General features: G+C 39.9%; 1 protein-coding gene across 1 annotated transcript; it reads left to right on the forward strand.

Annotated features, from left to right (window-relative positions):
- Nucleotides 1-5,864: 5,864 nt before the first annotated feature.
- Nucleotides 5,865-19,745, forward strand: LOC118825010 (protein mono-ADP-ribosyltransferase PARP14-like). Its single transcript, XM_036595509.1, has 19 exons — nucleotides 5,865-6,045; nucleotides 6,240-6,358; nucleotides 6,743-6,785; nucleotides 6,919-7,089; nucleotides 8,646-8,714; nucleotides 8,822-9,025; nucleotides 9,128-9,355; nucleotides 12,737-14,577; nucleotides 14,728-14,964; nucleotides 15,065-15,286; nucleotides 15,431-15,548; nucleotides 15,958-16,107; nucleotides 16,194-16,256; nucleotides 16,374-16,553; nucleotides 16,655-16,861; nucleotides 17,203-17,829; nucleotides 18,082-18,227; nucleotides 19,136-19,310; nucleotides 19,450-19,745. Exons 1-19 carry the CDS (start codon nucleotides 5,865-5,867, stop codon nucleotides 19,728-19,730), a joined length of 5,262 nt encoding a protein of 1,753 aa, XP_036451402.1. The 3' UTR covers nucleotides 19,731-19,745.
- Nucleotides 19,746-20,249: the final 504 nt, after the last annotated feature.

A 20,249-nucleotide genomic window follows, 5' to 3' on the forward strand; every position in this document is an offset into this window, starting at 1 on the left:
TGATCCATATCAAATCGTTATTTCTTTCAAGTTTGAAGGCTGATTTTTGCTCCTGAGTGGTTAATTGCTGTTTTAAACTATACTTTATGGTCAGAACATAAACACTCGCCAAAAAGTCTGTCATCTGTCATGGGAGAGTGGGCGAAAGTTTCTGGTCAGCTGTTTTTACCAGCTGGAAAAGCACAGCCGCAATTTTTGTAATAGTCATAATTTAAGAAAGAAAACAGATTATTTTAGCTGCCTGGTGACGAGTGCCAGGCTATCCAGTTACAAATGCTAAACTGTTTAGTTTCTCAACAATGTTGGCTTAATACGAACAGTAGCAGACAAACAAAGTCCTCCTTTTAGGTACATTAAACTGAAATTGGTGCTTTTTTGTCGTGTTTGATCTACAATATTATCAATTCGCCAGGCTGTGTGAGTGACAGAGCACTGCTTCAAGTTAGCCAGCTGCTAAAAACAGCTAGCCTGGGGAGCTCACACTCTCCCGCTCTCCAGTGCCACACATACAGCATCCTCAGTTTAATTCTGTTTAAATCAGGGCTCTTTCTTTCACTTTTGTTGCTCGGGAATGCACTAATATTAAAACATGACTGAGCGCTGTAACTGCGCTGTAGTTGTGAGGAGCAGACTTGATTTAACGCTGCTAAAGCTGGTTAGGATGTACGGAAAGAGGTAAGTTCACTGAAGGTCAGTTCAGTTACACCACTGATCTCATCACTCACACTTGGTAACAGGAGAACAGATCGCCGGTCGCTCCACTCAATAGGGAATACATAACTCCACATTTCAGACGTTGCTAAAGTTTATTTGGCAACTCCCTCTCTAATCACGTCGAAAAACTCAGAAGTGCGCCCTCTTGTGGCGACAGCAGAGTAGTGCTGCTTTCCTTGCAGTAGAAAACGCCACCAGGGCTGTCGCTGGAAGGCAGTAGTCTGAGAATGCTCTATTATATTGAACATTTATCAAACATTGCTTATATTTCTTATCGAGGAAAGTTATATCGCATAATTATCGTTATTGTTTTATCGCCCAGCAGTAAACTCAGTAATGATGTTTGCCTTTATTATCATCAAACCCTCCTATCATGGTCCAGTCAAAATTTACCCTTTTCTGGTTTCAGTGTCTCTAAAATCCTATTACACTTTATATTTTTATATTGTATTTCATATACTTGATGACTTCCTCAACAGTGATCATATGAATGTGTAAAAATGAAGATACCAATTTGATGTTTTTATAAAGTCTCTGCACTGTTTGGGTACAAAGATACTGTTCAGGGTCAGATCTGATGTTGTAGTTCAGGAAACACAGCGTATACACACACACACACACACACGCACACACACACACACACACACACACGCACACACACACGCACACACGCACACACACACGCACACACGCACACACACACAAACATATACACATATACACAAAGCTTTCAGCATTTTCTAAATGAATTATGAGATTAGGAATTATGAAATTATGAACAACCACTTCAGTTTCAGACAAAGGATGTTTTCTGTTATTACAGACTTTTTTTCAGGTTTCTTCTCAGGTTAAGAATGTGTGGTTTATGTTAACTGTCACAGGTGATCTCGAGAAGTAAACAAGAATTTGAACACTCCCGTGACCAACACTCAAAGTTCTGCTGCCATCTGCTGGCCATTTGCTTGTATTGCTGTTTTTTTGAAGCATGGTTGAGGAACAATCTGATCAGGTCAGGGCTGGGCCTGGCACATTTATTACATGGTGGCCTAATTGTATTTTTTTTAAATAATCGCAATATTTGACATGATCAAATAATCACATATTTTGCTATAAAAGCTGACTGCCATAAAAGTCATTAGATTTCAATTGAGTGTGTTGAGTTGAAGCAAATAAATTTAAATAAAACAGTAAATTAGGACACAAAAACAGCTCCAACATGCTAAGAGGGCAGCAGAGTAATGTTTAGGCCTATATGTTAGCTATGTAGCTAATTCCTAACGGTTTTAGCATGTATCCTAGCAGAAAGAGCATTTTTTGCTTATATACTCACTTTAAAAATGTAGCTTTGCTCGGCTGTGTTTCCATTTACTCATGATTTTTTTTTTCAGGAGTATAGCCAACACTTACACTACTGGATTGACCTCTGCAGGTTAATGAAATATGTTGTAGCATTCACTGCGAAATAAATAAATAAATAAATAAATAAAATTAATTTTGCCTAAATGAAAAATAGATATACTGAATGTTACTGAAAAATGCCTATAGTATCCATAGTTTTAAATAACGAAGATATCAATATATATTGATCATTTTCATTATATATTCTAACTTGACTGACAATAGAAAATGATAATAATAAACATTCATTAATGTATGAATTGTTATATGTTCATTTGGATCATAACACCGAATAGTTCCCAGTCCACACAACAGTGCTTGGCAAAGAAAATGGCTGATGGTAACTAAAACCCTTAGTCATCTTTTTTTTTGAGGTAGTTTCATGATCTTCGAAGTACTGCCGGTTCTTCCAGGGGTTTTCTAGCACAGCTGAAAGTCTGTTTTTATCCTGGTGACTCATCGTGCCCTGCGCTGTATTCAGTGCTCTCACTTTCTGTTGCTCCTCTGTTTTTCTACTATGGCAAAGAACTAATTAAAATCGAGCTAACAGAGAATCTCTCACTCATGCCTGAACAGATACTGCTTCAAGGGTTTGTGGGGGTGGCAGTTTTCATATGTGTGTGTATTGTTTTTTACACTATTTACAGTGCAGTTCATTATACTATATACAGTGCAAGAAACTTTATCTGAACAGTTAATGTGTTTTGCCAGTATAAACAATATATCACATTAGAATAAATGCAAATAAACACAAATGCACTCATTTTTTAAAAAAGATAGTGATATTTACTGACCCCCAGCTACTGCAAGGATTTATTTAATTTAATGAGTAATTGATTAGACAAACTAGATTTGTGTTTTTGTCACAATCCTAGACACTTAAAAAAGATGGTTCTTCAAGGGTTCTTTATTAAAAAAAAAAAGTTCTATACAGAACAATGAACACTCAAAGAACCCTTGTATAATTAAAGGGTTCTTTGCATTGTGAAAGGGTTCTTCTGATTGATGGAGAATGTGCTGTAGATGGTTCTGTATAGAACCTTTTTTGAAAAAAGGCACCAAAAAGGGTTCTTCTATCATTACAAGCTTGACATCGTAACGATAGAAGAACTCTTTTGATGCTATACAGAACCATTTTCAAAAATATTCTATATAGAACCACCTACAGCACATTCTCCATTAATCTGAAGAACCATCTAACGATGCAAAGAGCCTGTTAATTCTAAGGGTTCTTTGAGTGGTCATGATTCCTAAAGAACTCTTGAAGAACCATCATTTTTAAGTGTGTATATGTGTCTGGTGGAAGGCTTAGGAACTCTGTTTCACACACACACACACACACACACACACACACACACACACACACACACATATATGTATATATATATATATATATAATATGCTATTTTTGTTGAGTCCTGGCAATAATATACACAGTGTTTCTCTTCTCTGTCTTCTGTTTGGGTCTTCAGGCTTATTAATGGCATCTTTATGATTCCTCTGATTGTCTCCATCCAAAAACTCCAGCAGCACTGCTGTGTCTGATCCACTCGTACCAGCACAACACACACTAACACACCACCACCACGTCAGTGTTACTGCAGTGCTGAGAATGATCCACCACCCAAACAGTGCCTGCTCTGTGAGGGTCCATGGGGGTCCTGACCACTGAAGAACAGGGTAAAAGGGGGCTAACAAAGTATCAGAGAAACAGATGGACTACAGTCTGTAACTGTAGAACTACAAAGTGCACCTATATAGTAAGTGGAGCTGATAAAATGGACAATGAACGTAGAAACAAGGAGGTGGTCATAATGTTATGTCTGATCGGTGTATAAGATGTACATATCAGATGACCTCTTCCTGCCGGCCAATGAGTTGTTTTTCTAGATTTGTTTACATAATTTGTTTGCACTTTATACATTTTTACAGAATGTTGAAATATTTCTTTTGCAATGTTTTTGCACTGAAAATAATGAAGATAATTTAAGTGTTTCTATCAGGAAAAGCAGTTTTTTCAGTAATCAACTGGCAAAGGTGTTATCAAGGGTGTTGTGACTTTACATACACTCAAAAAGTGTGATCACTTCATTGAAATTTGGTTCCACATGAATAAAATATGTTCGCACTTTTGGCTAGAATTCAGTTGATGTAATGAATCCTATTAAGTGGAACCAATATACATGTTGGAATTAACCCCTTAAATGGCCAGGCCCGCCAGCAGGCCCAAAGTTTTATTACAAACTTCTATAACCTAAGAATAATAATTTTGCATTGAAGTCCGTGTGGTTACTGAAGAATAAGCCTTAGTTTATAATAAGACTGATATTTTAAGAGGTTAAATAAAGTCAGTGCAGTATTTTTTCAGTGTATCCTGCCAAAACTGAACCTGCTTTCAAAACAACCCCTAAATGAGACTTTGACTCATCATCAATAATGTCATGTGAGGAAAACAATACCAGCATTGATACAGAGCCTTAACTGAAAGTGCCCAACCTTCCTGACACGCTTTGAACCTGCGCTACACACCATAACATTTCTAGCTGGTATTTCCAAGTCTTGTTAGTCTTGTTTGTGTCTGGTTATTGTTCTGTTTTTGTTTGAATACAAGTCAGATTTATAAATCACTGTCCCTGAAAATCTATATCATATCAGTTATAGTTAGTTGGTGGTACAACGGAAAGTTAAAAATAACCTAACAAGAGCTATTAGTAACACCTTATTTGGAGTGGACCTTTGTAGATGGTTAATAAACTCTTAACAGATTATAAGTAACATATCAAAAACGTATCAGTGAAGTAGCAGTAGTGACGTATCTGAATACACTGAAGTAAATCTCTTGTAGATGTTCTGTTGATACATTACTTACATTAAGTAGATGTGTTGTAAATATGTTACTTCCATAACGCAAAAACCTAACCTAACCAACCTCACCCAACACCTAATCCTCACCCTGGTCCTAATCCTAACCTAACCTTAACCTTGACCCAAAACCTAATCCTAATCCTCAATGTTTTTAAACATAATTTTTTCCACTGTTGCATTTTTCACCAGTCTACTGTCCCGTTTACATCTCATTCGAAAAAATACAAAAAATGGTATCTTGTCAAGTAAAATTATCTTAAATAGAGTCAAAAAATCTAATATTTCTCCTGTAGATTGTTGTAAGCTTAAAGTAAGATTATTTAGCTTATTTCTAGACATTTTGTACTTGTTTTAAGTAATTTTAGAAAGTAAAATTATCTCACTATAGTGGCAGATAATTTCGCTTGTTTCTAGAAATGTGCTTGAAACCAGCAACGTTATCTGCCAGTATAGTGAAATAATTTTACTCAATAAAATGACCTAAAACAAGTAAACATTTCTGAAAATAATCTAGATAATCTTATAATAAGTGCACGACGATCTCGAAATGGGAATGTTAGATATATCGACTAAGTTTAAGATCATTTCACTTGACAAGATGCCATTTTTTGCAGTGAAGTTATTCTGCTCTGTTAACTTAAGATACCATCGGTGATCTGACTGATTGGTTTCGTTTCCACAGGGCTAGTAAAAAAAAAATCTCACACACGACTTGTTCAAGGAGCCTGCCCACCCATCGGGTTTCAGTACGCATATATGATTTTGCTCCAGGCTATGTGACGGGTTTTCCTCATTCAGGATAAAAGGAAATGAAACAAATCCACATGAATCAGAGCTGAGCAGCTCTTCAGGAGTTTCTCTCATAGAGCTGATCCAGGAGGAGCGCAATGGAGGACCATCCTCACCCCCTCACTGTGGAGGCTCGCTGGCCCTCAACCTCCAACAAGACCCTCACAGCCAAACTCCAGATTTACTTTCAGAGTAAGAAGAAGTCTCAGGGTGGGGACTGCGTGGTGAGGTTCCCCGAGGAGAGCAGCGCAGCTACTGTTCTCTTCAGATCTGCTGAAAGTGAGTAAACTCATGTTGTCCATTGAAAACTGCATTTCAATCAGGTCACTATGTCATTATATGGGCCTGTATGTCCAGGGTCCAGTCCAGAAGCGCACAAATATGAATGTTTAGATGTTCCTGATGGATGTTCTCCTATAGTTTGACTCAATGGCAGTAACCCAGTATTTTAAACTACTATCCTTCATTGCTAGCCCGAGACCAAGTTCTGGCCAAAAGAGATCACTCCATATCTATTGAGAATCAGCTGGTGAAACTGAAGGTATTCAAACCTGGTGATGAAGAGAGACAGACAGAAGAGCCCAGTGGAGCAGTAAGTGGACAAATCTGTCTGTATTTTGTGACTGTAAGAAGCAGAAGCACCTTGCCAACAACCATCTTGACAAAACCTGCTGGGTTCATAATACAGAGTGAATAACTTTTGAGTGAATTAATTTTGTTCATTTTGAACAGGTGATTGTCTTTGCAGTTTTAAAGTGAAAGGCACCAGATTGTTGTTTAGCTGAGTTTCTGTGGGATCTTCCTGATGCTCAGATTCACTGAAAGACCGACCGTTTGTACAAACACAACCCCTCCCATACAGTATGGCCTGGAGGGATGGCCGTTATCTGTTATGACTCTGAAGTATTTTTGCGTTGAATACCACAGCGACCGTTGATCAGGTTCAGTCAATGTGTGTGTGTGTTTTTTTAATTAGGCTGAAACAGAAAGCGATGTGGCAGCTGATGTCCTGCAACCAGGTTTGCACCCACAAAACACACAAAAAAAACAACAAAAATAACAAACAAACAAACCAAAATTCACAGCTTCTACAAAGCAATGTTATATCTATCAAGATACATAAAGAACTGAATATATATTTTGTACTTCCAGTTCCGACTGGGCAGAGGACCTTAAGTGTGAGAGTGGACAATATACCTGCTGATGCTGTCACTGATGAGGACCTTCTGAACTTGTACTTTGAGAACTGTGGTGGACGTGTAGAGACAATCAGAACAATTCCAGAGGAGCAAGCTGCTATTATCACCTTTCGGTCACCGGATGGTATGATCACTTTAATACACACATGTGATTGTGTACATAGTTGAGTCGATATTTTGTTTCCAGTATCCTCTAGTCCTTTGGATTTTGTTTTGGATTAATATTAAGAGATTAACTGAACAGTTTGTGACAATCAGTGACAATTAATATCATCTTGTAATAGAAGAAAACTCCTGTTTTTCCAATGCTTTATGTTAGCCTGAAGTTGTTTATCTATAAGTTGTTTATGGTCCAGAAAGAGTTATACAGTATAACAGTTTTGACTTCAGTCTAATAGTGAACATGACCTAGCACTGTGGCTACTTAATAGATTTTTTTGTTGTTATTTCAATATCAGTTTCCGGGTTAAACACACTGTTAAAGTGTGGCACCAAAGTGACATGATTACACTGCTGGAAACATTGGTGGGGTGAGTGTTAGAAGCCCAGCAAGTGCTTCCTGACATTGAGTTTGAGCCCTGCTCTCCTACATGAAGAGGGAGAAACTTAACCATTCAGCTAAACGTTGAAAACTTTATAGAATATTCAAGATACACCATTTTAAAACATTCCACAATAAGCAGGTTAATTAGTAGCAGGTGAGGATATCATGACTGGGTATAAAAGGAACATCCACCAAAGACTGGTTGTGGCTCACCATTTTGTGCCAAACTTCATAAAGAATTAAGAGAGCAATTCCAAAGGAACATTTCCCAATGCAAGATTACAAAGATTTACCATTTACTGGACATAATAGGGTGAAAAGATTCGGGAAATCTGGAGAAATCTCAGTTCATTTAGGGTAAGGCTGGAAACCACTGGTGAATATGTGTGACCTTCAAGCCCTCAGACAGCACTGCATGAGAAACATAAGAAACCATCATGCTACTGTGTTAAATGTAGCCACATAGTCTTGGGATTACTTCAGAAAACTGACGCTGCATCATGCAAGGAGAAAACCATACATCAATTCTATGCAGAAACACCGCTGAGTTCTCTGGGCCCAAGCTCATCTCAGATGGTCCAAAAGACAGGGAAAATGCGTGCTGTTGTCAGATGAGTCCACGTTTCAGCTTGTTATGGGGAAAAACAGACATCAAGTTCTTTGTGCCAAAGACAAAAATGAACAACACTTTTTGACAACACTATACTACTATAATACTACATGACCTTTGCTTGCTCTGTGTTTGTTGTAAGTGGATGGATATAGTGCTTAAGTCATACTAACTCTGTGCTTAATAAAAGCTACAAAGAGATGATCTACTGTGTGCCAATTTGACCAAAAAGCCTATTTTTTCCAAACATTTTCTGTCTGTTCTTACTGTAATAGTAAAAAGATGAATTCTCCTGGGGACCATGCTGTCAGACCCCGCTAATACAGGCTTAGGCCCCCTATCCATGAACCTCTAGTGACACCCCAGTTATCATTTTATGTCAATCCCATGCCGTCTTACACAGCACAATGTGGTGTTTCATACTCACGTTAAAAGTTCTATTGCATCATGACTTGTAGAAATAAATCATGTATCATTTTTCTCTCTTGTATTAAACATATAACATCAGTTTGTCTCCACATTTCAGCTGTACAGAGAATTCTGGACAGAACTGATCACAGTCTATGCAGGCTGCCAGTCAGTGTACAACTATATGGTGAGACTTTTATTTTATCCATCGGTAGAGATCAGTGGAAAACATTTGCCCTGTGTCATGCAAGACAGTGTTCTTAGTGTTCTTCTTTCCTCTGGTTTTGCCTCCAGTTGAACCTGATGAGAGTCAGAGGGACCCACCTGAAGAATGTCCCAAGTCCAGTGCTGTGGTCCTGGAGAATGTGCCACAGACATTTTCCAGAGAAGCTCTTGTGCTTTTAGTGGAGAACGTCAGTGGTCTTTCTGAAAAAGAGTTTTCCCTGGAGTCCATAAGGGAATTAAAGAGTGCTGTTGTGACCTTTAATGACCCTAATGGTATGTCCTTGACTAGCAGTGTGAAACGTCAGCTTTGTCCATGTTCAATTTCTCTTATTTTACCTAAATTGTTAAAGTAACTTAGTAATTTTCTTTCGCCAGTTTCTGAGAAGTTCCTCATGGAGAGCAGGAGTAATACAGTATTCCAGCAGCGTTGTCTATTGAGTCGGGCTTTGGAAAAAAGTAGAAGTGTTAAAGTGGAAAACGTGCCTGGTGAGGCCAATAAAGACCTGCTACAACTTTACTTTGAAAGGTGGGGGGGACAAGTGGAGGACATCATCACAAGTCCTGAAGAGCAAACTGCCATTGTCACCTTTCACAGTCAAGAAGGTAAAACATTTCCGCTTTTAATTATATTGAGACCAGCTGAAGAGTTACTGGTTCAATTATCAGTAAATATATTTAATACATAATAAGGGGCTGCCATGTTTTGTGGAACAGTCACATTCTGCCAATTACAGGCCTGATGACCTTACCCAGCACTTAACTAACTTATAGTTAAAATAATAATTGTAATTGTAATAGTAATTGTGGCATGTGCAAAAGTTTAGACACCCTTCCAGTGATAAAGTCTCAGAGTGTAACTCATTAAGCCTTAACAGACTCATTAGGTCTGGATCTCTGACTTTTCAAGCATTGCTCTGACACTCACCAACCATGGTCTCCAAAGCAGGGGTGGTTGGGGTGATGGTGGGGGTTATAAAAGATATCAAAGCAGTACCAGCTTGCAATGTACACTGTCCAATTTATCATTAAGAAATAGCAATTAACAGGAACTCAATTCAGTGCAAGATCTGGAAGACCAAGAAAACTCTCAGAACTACTTGTATGCTGGTCAGAAAGGCAAAGCAAAACCCCCATATGATAAAACAGGACCTGCAGGAAGATTTTGCAAGCACAGCATTAGTGGTGCACTATTGTAACTGTTAAGCCTGGGGGCGGATCTGTTATGCTTTGGGGTCATGTGGCAGCCAATAGCAGGAAACAATGCACAGGTAGATAGAAGAATGGATTCCATGAAATATCAGCAAATTCTGGAAGGAAAAGTGACACAGTGAAGGAACAGAGGCTGAAAAGGGGCTGGCTTCTACAAGAAGACAATGATCCAAAACATAAATTAAAATCCAGAGAAAAAGTGAACGTGTATGGCACTCTTCATTAAGTTTTTATTGTAGTATGGCTGTGGACAAGTCTCTCAATGTGTTTTGGCATGAGTCTTCATCAAGGTGAATAACTTGCATTAAACACCATCAGGAACAACTTACAGAAAAAAAAAATAAAAATACACCAGTTGAAGATTTTGGAATAACGTTACAGTCCCCAAAGTTGAAAATCATTTAAAATCTGTGGATAGATCTTAAACATGCAGGGCCCCTCTCTCTTCCTCTCTTCCTCTCTCTCTATCTCACCCCTTTCATCCCGCATCCACGCCTCACCCTTTCAATCTTGCCTCCCCCTTTCATCCATCTACCTCAGACCTCAATCCCGTCTCAGCGCCATCCGGTCTGAGCTCAATCTCAGCCCAGCTCCATCTCAGATCAGCTCCTGCAACCAAGCTCTGCAATTCCTTCTGACTCTACATGGCTCCATCTCAGCTCAGCTCCATCTCAAATTCAACTCCTTTTTGGTTCAGCTCCAATGTGTCTCAACTCTGCAACTCCTGGCTCCACTCGGCTCCATCTCAGATTGGCTACAACACAACTCAGCTCTGCAACTTATTTCTGCCTCAACTCTGTTTCATATCAGATCAGGTCCAATATAATTAGCTCTGCAACTCATGTCTGACTCAGCTCTGCTCCATATTGGATCAGCTGTTGGATCAGCTGTTGGATCAGCTCCATCTCTGATCTGCTCCAGTGCAATCAGCTCTGCAACTAGTTTCTGAGTCAATTCTGTTCCATACTGGATCAGCTGTGCAACTCATTTTTGACTCACCTTTGGTCCATCTCAGATCAGCTCCAGTACAATCAGCATTGCGACTCATTTCTGACTCAGCTCTGCAACTCATTTCTGATTCCGCTTGGCTTCATTTCAGATAGGCTCCATCTCAGATCAGTTCCAATGTGCCTTATCTCTGCAACTCATTTCTGACTCCACTCGACATCGTCTCAGCTCCATCAGCTCCTGCGAAACTTAGCTCTACGACTTGTTTCTGACTTAACGCTGATCAGTCTCAGATCTTGGATCAGCTCCAGTACAATGAGCTCTGCAACTCATTTCTGACTCCACTCATCTCCATCTCAAATCGACTCCATCTCAGATCAGCCCATGCGTTCCTCAGCTCTGCAACTCATTTCTGATTCAGCTCGGCTCTATGTCAGATCAGCTCTACCTTGGATCAGCTCCATCTTACTTGGTTCCATTTCTTCATTTTTCCATCTGCACTATTATTGGTTGGTTTGTGAAGATGCTGCATGTAACACCCTGCTTTCCTAGTTATTTTGTCCGTTCTTTGGCCACTGCTGATTTGAATTCCCTTCTGCTGTTGCCTTCACTTTCTTATCCCATTCTGCTCTCAGTCCCTGTGAGCCATGTCCTTTCTCCACCACTGGCCTTTTGCGGGGCTTAAATTCCAAACAAGTAATTCTTATCCAGTGTCATAATTGAAGAGCCATGCTGTTGCCAACAGGATTTTTCCATGCCAAACTAGCTCCTGCAGTGACCAGAGCATCATCCAGCTGCCTCTGTCATCACATCATCACGTGGACTAACTACCTTCCAATTCCTGCTCCATGTTCATTTCATTCAGGAGGAAATAATCTGCTTTACTCTCATCCAACCCCTTTGCCTGCCATGTTTAACACAATCTTCACAATCTGGTGTCGACCAGAGTCCTGGTTCCTCTCAAGGTTTCTTCCTCAGTGAGAGTTTTTCCTTGCCACTTTTTGCCCTTGGCTTGCTCATCAGGGGTTCAGACCTGGATGTCTGTTAACTATGTCACACTGAATCAAATTAATCTCCTCAATTTTTCTTGTCATATTGCAACCTTGATAGCAAAACTACTCCAAGCACCATACAATGGACCAATGTAACTAGACCTCTTTTCTGCCTTGGCTAAACTTCTCTACCTAACCATACGATGCCTCAGATACCCAAATGCTAGACTGTCTGACCAACCTGATTCTAAATCCAGCTCCTCCATATTCCACTGGCATAAAGTCATACCAAGTTCTCCCCCAGGCTGCTACAGTGTTGTCACTTCAGAATCAGCTCTTGAAAAACAGATTTCTGGACAGTTTCTGAGTTCATCCTGGAGTTTTTGGGGTTCTGGCCAGTGGGCAGCTGCTATGGGCAGAAGCTGCCCAGAACTCCAGCACAAGTTCTCAGAGTCCCTCAATCAGTTTTTCTCATACTACCACCATGTTGAAGGCATGGTCTGAACTCACAAATACAAGAATAAAAAAATGAGTCCAAGCTGGCTACAAAAAGCTCTTGCAAGCTGTAATATCTGCCAAAGAGGTGCTGCTAAGTATTACCATAGTAGGGTATCCACATATTTGCACATACCACAATTACTATTTCATTTTTTTTCCATTTCTTACGTTTATCAAATATCAACTAACCATGCGCAAACACTTTCAGTAAAAATGTAATTTTTTGATAGTTCACTTCAGAGGTTGTGTTTTCTTCTTTTCACATCAAGAATCAATAAAAATATATAATTTGGCCAGACTTTTGCATACAACTTTACATGTGTGTCATCTTTTTCAGCCATGCAAAATATTCTGGGGAAAGAACACTGTATTAGTGATACTGCAGTCAATGTCTACCCATATTGCATGTCTTTGGGTACCGCCTTATATGGCAAAGACAGACCAACATGGATGCTGCCCAAACCTTTCACAGAGAAGATCCATCCTGCTATCAGAGAATTCCTAAATAACAAGGGGCTAATATCTTCCATCTGTCAAGAGATGGACTCATTGTTCTGCCAGGTGAACATGGACAAAGCTGAAGTCCAGCTCAGTCCTCTTCCCACGCTGCTGAAACAGAAGGGTATAACCAAGAAGCACATAGACGACTGGAGGCAAAACGCCACAGATGGCTTTAAAAATATAATCTCTAAGTATGCTGTTTTCGACCATCCAGTGATCCCCTCTGTTTGGTCTGCAGTAGAGAAAGACATTCGGTCAGCTGTGGAAGACAAAGCTGTCATGAGGTTGGATGACAGTGTTCTGACAGTGGCAGGAGTCGCTGAGGACATTAATCTGCTGAAGCCAATTGTGGAAGATATTTTCCAGAGAGCATTAAATCAATTGGAAAGAGACCAGAACAGTGTCTCAGACAGCATTGAGATGCCCCCTGCCATGTTCTCATTTCTTCTGCAGGAAGGACTTCAACATAATGCTGCAGCTAAATACCCAGAGCTGAAGCTCACATACAAAAAAGACACCAACCAGTTAACATTGCATGGCCTTCCTGTGGAAGTTGTTGACATCAAAAATTGGATCCTTGAGAGGAGAATGAATATGAGACAGAAGATTCTGAACATGGACCCTTCATTACAGGAGTTCCTGAGATCAGTGGACTGTGAGGAGATGTCAGAAAACCAGTTCATATCCAAGGGAATCAGTGCAGTCTACAGCATTGAAAATGAGGATGTTGTGTTGACTGGAAGCACAGACAGAGCACTGACTGAGGCAGAGGAAACTCTTAAAACAGAGCTTACATTCCACACCCTCCCTTTAGAGGACTCAAATGTGCTTGAAAAGCCAGAATGGCGCTCTCTCAACGACCAACTGTGTGAAACATACAACTCTATGAAAAAAACTGTCATGATAAAACCCTCAAAACAAGGACTTGAGGTTTCTGGCTTTAAGGGCCCCGTCTCAGAAGTCTTCAAGAGCCTGGAGAAATTTATTGATATGCACTCAAGAATTGAAGAAGTCCTTCGTGTCAAGTCTTATGCTGTGGTGAAGTTCATAAATGAGAAAAAGTCCCCAGTTTGGCAGAAACTTGTAAAGCCTGATGAGGTGACAGTTCATTTTGACCCCAAACGACCCTTGATCCGACTGTCTGGAGAGCGTGTGCATGTCCAGCCAGCTGTGCAGTTATTTGAGAAAATTGCAGAAACGCTCCACACAGATAGGCTGACGATTAAAAAGGCAGGTGCTAAAAAGTACTTCCGAGAGCAGGGAAGCATGTTCTTGGTGATGATGAGGGAACATAGATTTGTGGTCATTCTTGAGGATGATCCCATGCTGAATGAGGACACAGAGAATGATGATAATGCTAAAATGGAAGATTTAGGACAGTCATTCTCTGAGGTCCAGGTGCCTGGTCAGGTCAGTGAGTTTAAAGTAGGTGCTGTTGTCAGTGGTCAAGGTGCTCGTGGACATGGACATCAAGATGTTGCACCAAGGGTTAAGGAGTCACAGATTTACAGAGCAAATGAAACTGTGAAGTTTGAAGGAGTGACAAAGAGACAAAACTTAAAGCCACTGTCCGGGACACAAACTGATGTACTGGACAGTCCAGGGTTCCTTGAAACTCAATCCACACAAGAGGGACTCAGAATCATTCTGAAGAAAGGCAATATCCAGGATGCACAGGTAAGTGAATATACAGGTATACACTTCTACCTTTTGTAGCTTATTAAAATTCCTTTCTTTTAATTAATAATGCACCAGCAGTCAGTATGAATAATCTGTGAATGTCACTTCCTGGCCTTGAATGATTATCTTTACTATTTACCCCTGCAGTCTGATGTGATTGTCAACACCATCTCAAGAGACGTGGACCTCAGCAAAGGTGCTGTCTCCAAAGCACTCCTACAGGCTGCTGGTCCTCAAATGCAGGCAGAAGCTAGTTCTGTAAATGGATCTTCTAATCTAGGTTATGGGAACATAGTGATCACTGGTGGCTACAATTTAAGTTGTCAAAAGGTCTTCCATACAGTTTGTCCATTTTGGAACGGAGGAGCTGATTCAGAAGCTGAGGTGATTTTGAGAGATCTTACCAATATTTGGACATAGTGAATATCCAGATATGTACTGTGCAATATACAGATTATGATAATATGTATTTTCATCCCAACAGACACTGAAACAAATCTTTAGCAACTGCCTTAAAAAAGCAGAACACCAGAAAATGGCTTCAATTTCCTTCCCGGCCATTGGAACCGGGAACCTTGGCTTTCCTAAAGACTTGGTGTCCGGCATTCTGCTGAGAGAGATTCATGACTTTAGTGCAAAAGTCAGGCCTCAATACCTTAAAGAAGTGACTGTGGTTGTGCACCCTTCAGACAACGAGACTGTACAGGTACTAGATAAAAGATTGACAGCTCATCATAAGTTAAATTGCTTATCTGACAGTGTCTGCCAATAGCAAAGGAATGCAGAAGTTAAAATTTCAGTGGGTGTTATTTTAATGCTTCTGGTTTGTAATGATTTTCTTGCCCATTAGAGTTTCATAAAGAGCTTCAGAAGTCAGAGGCCAGGTCCAATCACAAAGGGGGCACATGCCATTCAACAACAATCACCTGAACAAATGTCATCTGTTGCCAGATCCTCGCATCCTCCAGGTGGGTTTTTCTTTTGAATTAACTCAACATAGTTAATGAATTACGCTCACTTAAAGTGCTAATTTACTAAAGGGGTTAAATGTTGTTGATCAGCCAAAGCAGGTTTGTCTGAAGATTGCTTATTTAGGTTTTTTACTGAAGCTACAAGGAGAATGTAATGCAAGCTTATGCCCCACCAATTAGCAATGTGCAAACTGCTTACCTACCCTAACCATCTCGCACTTGCCTCAAATCTGCTTTGAGCTGTTAAGTAATCTCAAACCACCTCATGCAGTCCTCTCTTTATTACTAATTAACTATCATTTGTCATTGCATAAAAATGATTATAAACCTGTCAACCAAATTTTAAGTAAGTCAAACAAATACTAGAAAAAAACATGATGACACAATTCATTGTGCTATACACCAGGACTCTTTGGAGTGGTTTCCACTCCGACTCTCGGAGTGCACACAGTGCAGGTGGGACATGTGACCCTGGAGGTGTCATCAGGTGACATCACCAAAGAGAAAAGTGACGCCATTGTTAACTCCTCCAATAAATCGTTCTCTTTGAAATCAGGTAGGTTCTTTATTCACAGAAATATTCGATTTTTTTATTACTTTTATATGTAAATTTGTGTTTGTGTGTAATCTGGTTTAATCCAGGAGTCTCCAAGGCAATTTTAGATGCAGCTGGATTAGCAGTGGAACAGGAATGTGCAGAGATTGGTCTGTGAACCCTTTGGGTTTCTTAGAAAATTATTTTATAAAATGATATCCTTTATGTTATGATTTCTTACTAACCTTTTTATTATTGTTTTAATTTACATTGCATTTTTTCCATAGTAGGTGCATCACAACAGAAGGAAATGATTGTGACATCTGGAGGTCAGCTCCCATGCAGACACATAATTCACGTCAAAGGCCAAAAAAGTTCTGCAGCCATCAAGGATGCTGTTCACTCTGTTTTAAACTTGTGTGAGGCTCAGAAATTCTCCTCTGTTGCCTTTCCGGCTCTTGGCACAGGTACAGCACAGCATGATCAGAACTGTCTCACTGTTTCTTAGCATTAAATACTTGTAAGGACAGCTATGACTGCTCAATGGTCTTGGTATGTCAATGATTAGGTCAAGGTGGTGCAAGTCCTTCTGCTGTTGCTGATGCCATGATTGATGCCGTGATCGACTTTGTGAAAAAGAAGAAAAAAGGGAATTTACGAAGTGTGAAGTTCCTGTTATTCCAGACATCAATGGCGTCAGATTTCCACCAGAGCATGCTGAAGAGGCAGCAGGAGGGCGTGGAGGAAGACACCACTGTGTTTGGCTGGTTTAAAGGTGGGTGGATAAATTCAGTGAATAAAAAGTCAGGAAATTACCACAAAATTAAGAAGTCAAAGGTACAAGAATTTACACCAAAAAACCTAGTTGGACATGAATTCATTTTACCCGTTAAAATAAGAATTTACAGGGTTACCAATGAGATCAGTGATTTTAATCTGAATATTTTGGGAATTTGGAAAATTATGCATCTACTTTATCACATACGAGTCCAACAGACAAATCTCTTACAGATTGCTTTATGCAGTCTCCACTGTGGAAAAGATATAATTTATTAGACATGATAAACATAACTTACTTGTTTTCCTTTTCATTTTATGAAATGCTGGGGGAAAAAGGAAAAATTGGCTCTATGACCAACTTCTTTCGGGGCAACAGTCCAGAAGTCCCTTCGAATGAGGACTTTGTGATGGCGAGTGAGGAGTTTGAGCCGGCGGTCTTTCAGCTGTGTGCAGAGACCCAGCAGGACCTGAACGAAGCCCGAGAACTGATCAACAGCTTCATCGTGAGAGAGCACACGAGTTCACCCATCCGGGACTCTGCCATCAACCATTTCACCAGAGAGGACGCAGAGATGCTGACCAACCTGCAGAGGGAGCTCACGATCAGCATCCAGCTTGATAAGAATGGTCCGGAGCCAGTCATCACTGTGGAGGGCCTGACCCGAGATGTGGTCAAGGCAGAGAGCATCATCCGGGACAGGATCCGCAAAGTGGAGAAGAATGAGGCCCGAAAACGTGAAGCCTTCATGATCAGCAGTTTTATAGAGTGGCAGTATGTGGACAGTGCAGACAAGCTCAAACCTTTTGATATTTACACAAACTTTGACCTGGAGGAGGCCTATCTAAAAAAACAACCTTGCATAAAGATCCAGATTGAAAACGAGCAGTATGACGTTGATTTAACCCAAAGAATGGCTATTGGGAGAAATGGAGAGATTAAATTGAAAAGAGTTGACTGGAGAGGTGAGAGGCTTCAAATAGTTATTCCGCCATAATAATTCATTTCAGCATGTATTTTCTATTAGAATCATACATAATAGCCAATAACCATTTAGGAACCTTTCACATCTGGAATATTCTTTACACTTTTTGAGAAAAGTTGCTCAATAGCCTCCAAATAAATCTTTCTGGCACCTTTTTTAATTGTGCATTTCAATTGATTGGAATATTAATTGCTTTGTTTATTAATGCTACCTTTATTTCTTCTTTTTTTAGATCAATCCACTGTGCCTTTGCCCAGTTACTGGGAAGACATGAAGGAAGACTTTGTAAAGAGGATCCTAATTCAACAAGGCACCCAGGAATACACAGATGTAGAGAATGAGTTCAGAAGAAGTGGACTGAAGAATACAATTCTTAATGTAAGATTACTACAAATGAGAGGTTACGCTATGCATGTATTTTATCTTTTCTACTGTTAATAATTTACTGTGCCGTGTGAAATGTTTTCCTCTGGCTCCATCACCAGAACTTTGCTCTCGTTTTATGGTCTTTTTTAATCAAAAAAATATGTATTCTCAATTATAGCTCCATTGAATTTCCATCCTCCATCAGTTGTTTTTCCACTTTTACTACTGTGCATGATAGTTTTGTCTTACAGCTTATTAAGTCCTCCAGAGCCACCACTTGCCAACTGGACCCAATGCCAACACACTGGATGAAAGCTTGTCATGCTTCAGTTTGCCCTCTCATTACTCAGGTTATCAATGCACGGTATGCCTGGTTTCAGTCATATCTAGCAGACAGGCAGCAGTTTGTCTCTATCAGAAATTATAGATCTGCCTCATGCTCCCTGTCATGTGGTGTCCCTCAGGGCTCAGTTCTTGGCCCATTATTCTTTATACTGTACATGCTCGCCCTTGGTGACATCATCAGGTGACATGGGTTGCAGTTTCACTGTTTTGCGGCCAATGTGCAGATGTTTTTGTAACATCTAGAATTGACTACAGCAATGCTGTGCTACATGGACTCCCTGCTGGGCTGCAGTATGTGCAAAATTCAGCACACTAGATCCAGTGAGCACATCAGTCGAACTTTGAAGCATCTTCATTGGCTCCCAGTACAGTATCATGTTCAATACAAATTGCTTGTGCTGTTTTTTAAATCTTTGTATGGCCTCGCCCCCTCGTACCTTGGTAGTCATGCTTCAGTCATACTCTGCAGCATGCACTCTTTGCTCCTCTGACTCACATTTGCTCAAAGTTCCTCCCTCTTAGAAGGGATATGGCTCACAGTAATAATGATTGTTTGCGCTATGTGATGTTCTTAGATCGAGAGAGTCCAGAACAGCACTCTATGGAGGAGCTACACAATCCAGAAGAAACACATGGATGACAAGAACAAGCACAGCAACAATGAGAAGAGGCTGTTCCATGGCACCAAATTTGAAAACATAGAAAACATTAACCAACGAGGCTTCAATCGGAGCTATGCTGGCATGAACGGTAGAATACAGCTATAACATAATAATCTGTAAAATTTACTGTAATTTGTTTGTTATTCAGTTATAAAAACATACTGATTCAGAAGATGTTAATGTGAATGTGCTTCTGAAATTAAGTCCTTGTCTTGTTTTGTCTGAAGGTGCCATGTATGGAAATGGTGCGTATTTTGCTGTTGACCCAAGTTACTCAGCCCAAGGATACTCCACGCCAGACAAACAAGGTCATAAGCGCATGTATCTGGCCAGAGTGCTGGTTGGTGACTACACTACAGGGAAACATGGCCTTCTTTCACCTCCAGCCAAGAGCTCTGGATCCACAGATTTATATGACAGCGTCACTGATAATGCACAAAAGCCGACTATGTTTGTGATCTTTCATGATGCGCAGGCATATCCAGAATACCTGATCACCTTTCAGTAGGAGTAGGAAATGATTGTTTTTCTTTACTTTGTTTGCTCAATTGTAGATAGATTAAGGAACACTGTCCTTGCTGTCTTTTTGTCCTTATTGTTATTGTGGGTACACATACGGAATTACTTTGAATTTGGTGGTGAAATAAATAATAGTATTATCTTTGGGGGTCACATGGATGAGCTGGTTTTGGATTAGGTCTCATATGTCATCATTGATAAACTTCTATGGCAAAAAATGTAGATTACTGGTAAAGTATCCATCTAATCCTTACAATTTCAGACTCTATTTGTAATGTCAGATTCTGTGCTACTGTTATGCAAAATGTGTCACTGATATCAATAAATGTCTATATCTTATGCCATTTTTTATTTTGAATTTGACATGAATGGGTATTTTAGTTACATGTGTTTAATCCACGCTGAAAAATATGTTTTTATCCTTTGTAGTGTTGTATTAGACCTCTAAGGCAAGTTCCTGTTGATCTGTGTCAATCACAGAAAAAATACTGATTATCAACCAATGGCT

Source organism: Colossoma macropomum, unplaced genomic scaffold, assembly GCF_904425465.1.
Source record: "Colossoma macropomum unplaced genomic scaffold, Colossoma_macropomum, whole genome shotgun sequence".
NCBI classification, from domain to species: Eukaryota; Metazoa; Chordata; class Actinopteri; order Characiformes; family Serrasalmidae; genus Colossoma; species Colossoma macropomum.

Bases quoted from the DNA above. Each gene is read 5' to 3' on its own strand.
- LOC118825010 (XM_036595509.1), top strand. From the start codon at position 5,865: ATGGAGGACCATCCTCACCCCCTCACTGTGGAGGCTCGCTGGCCCTCA. The intron at 16,862-17,202 runs GTGGGTGGATAA...TGGGGGAAAAAG, and splicing joins TGTGTTTGGCTGGTTTAAAG to GAAAAATTGGCTCTATGACC. The intron at 18,228-19,135 runs GTAAGATTACTA...TGATGTTCTTAG, and splicing joins TGAAGAATACAATTCTTAAT to ATCGAGAGAGTCCAGAACAG.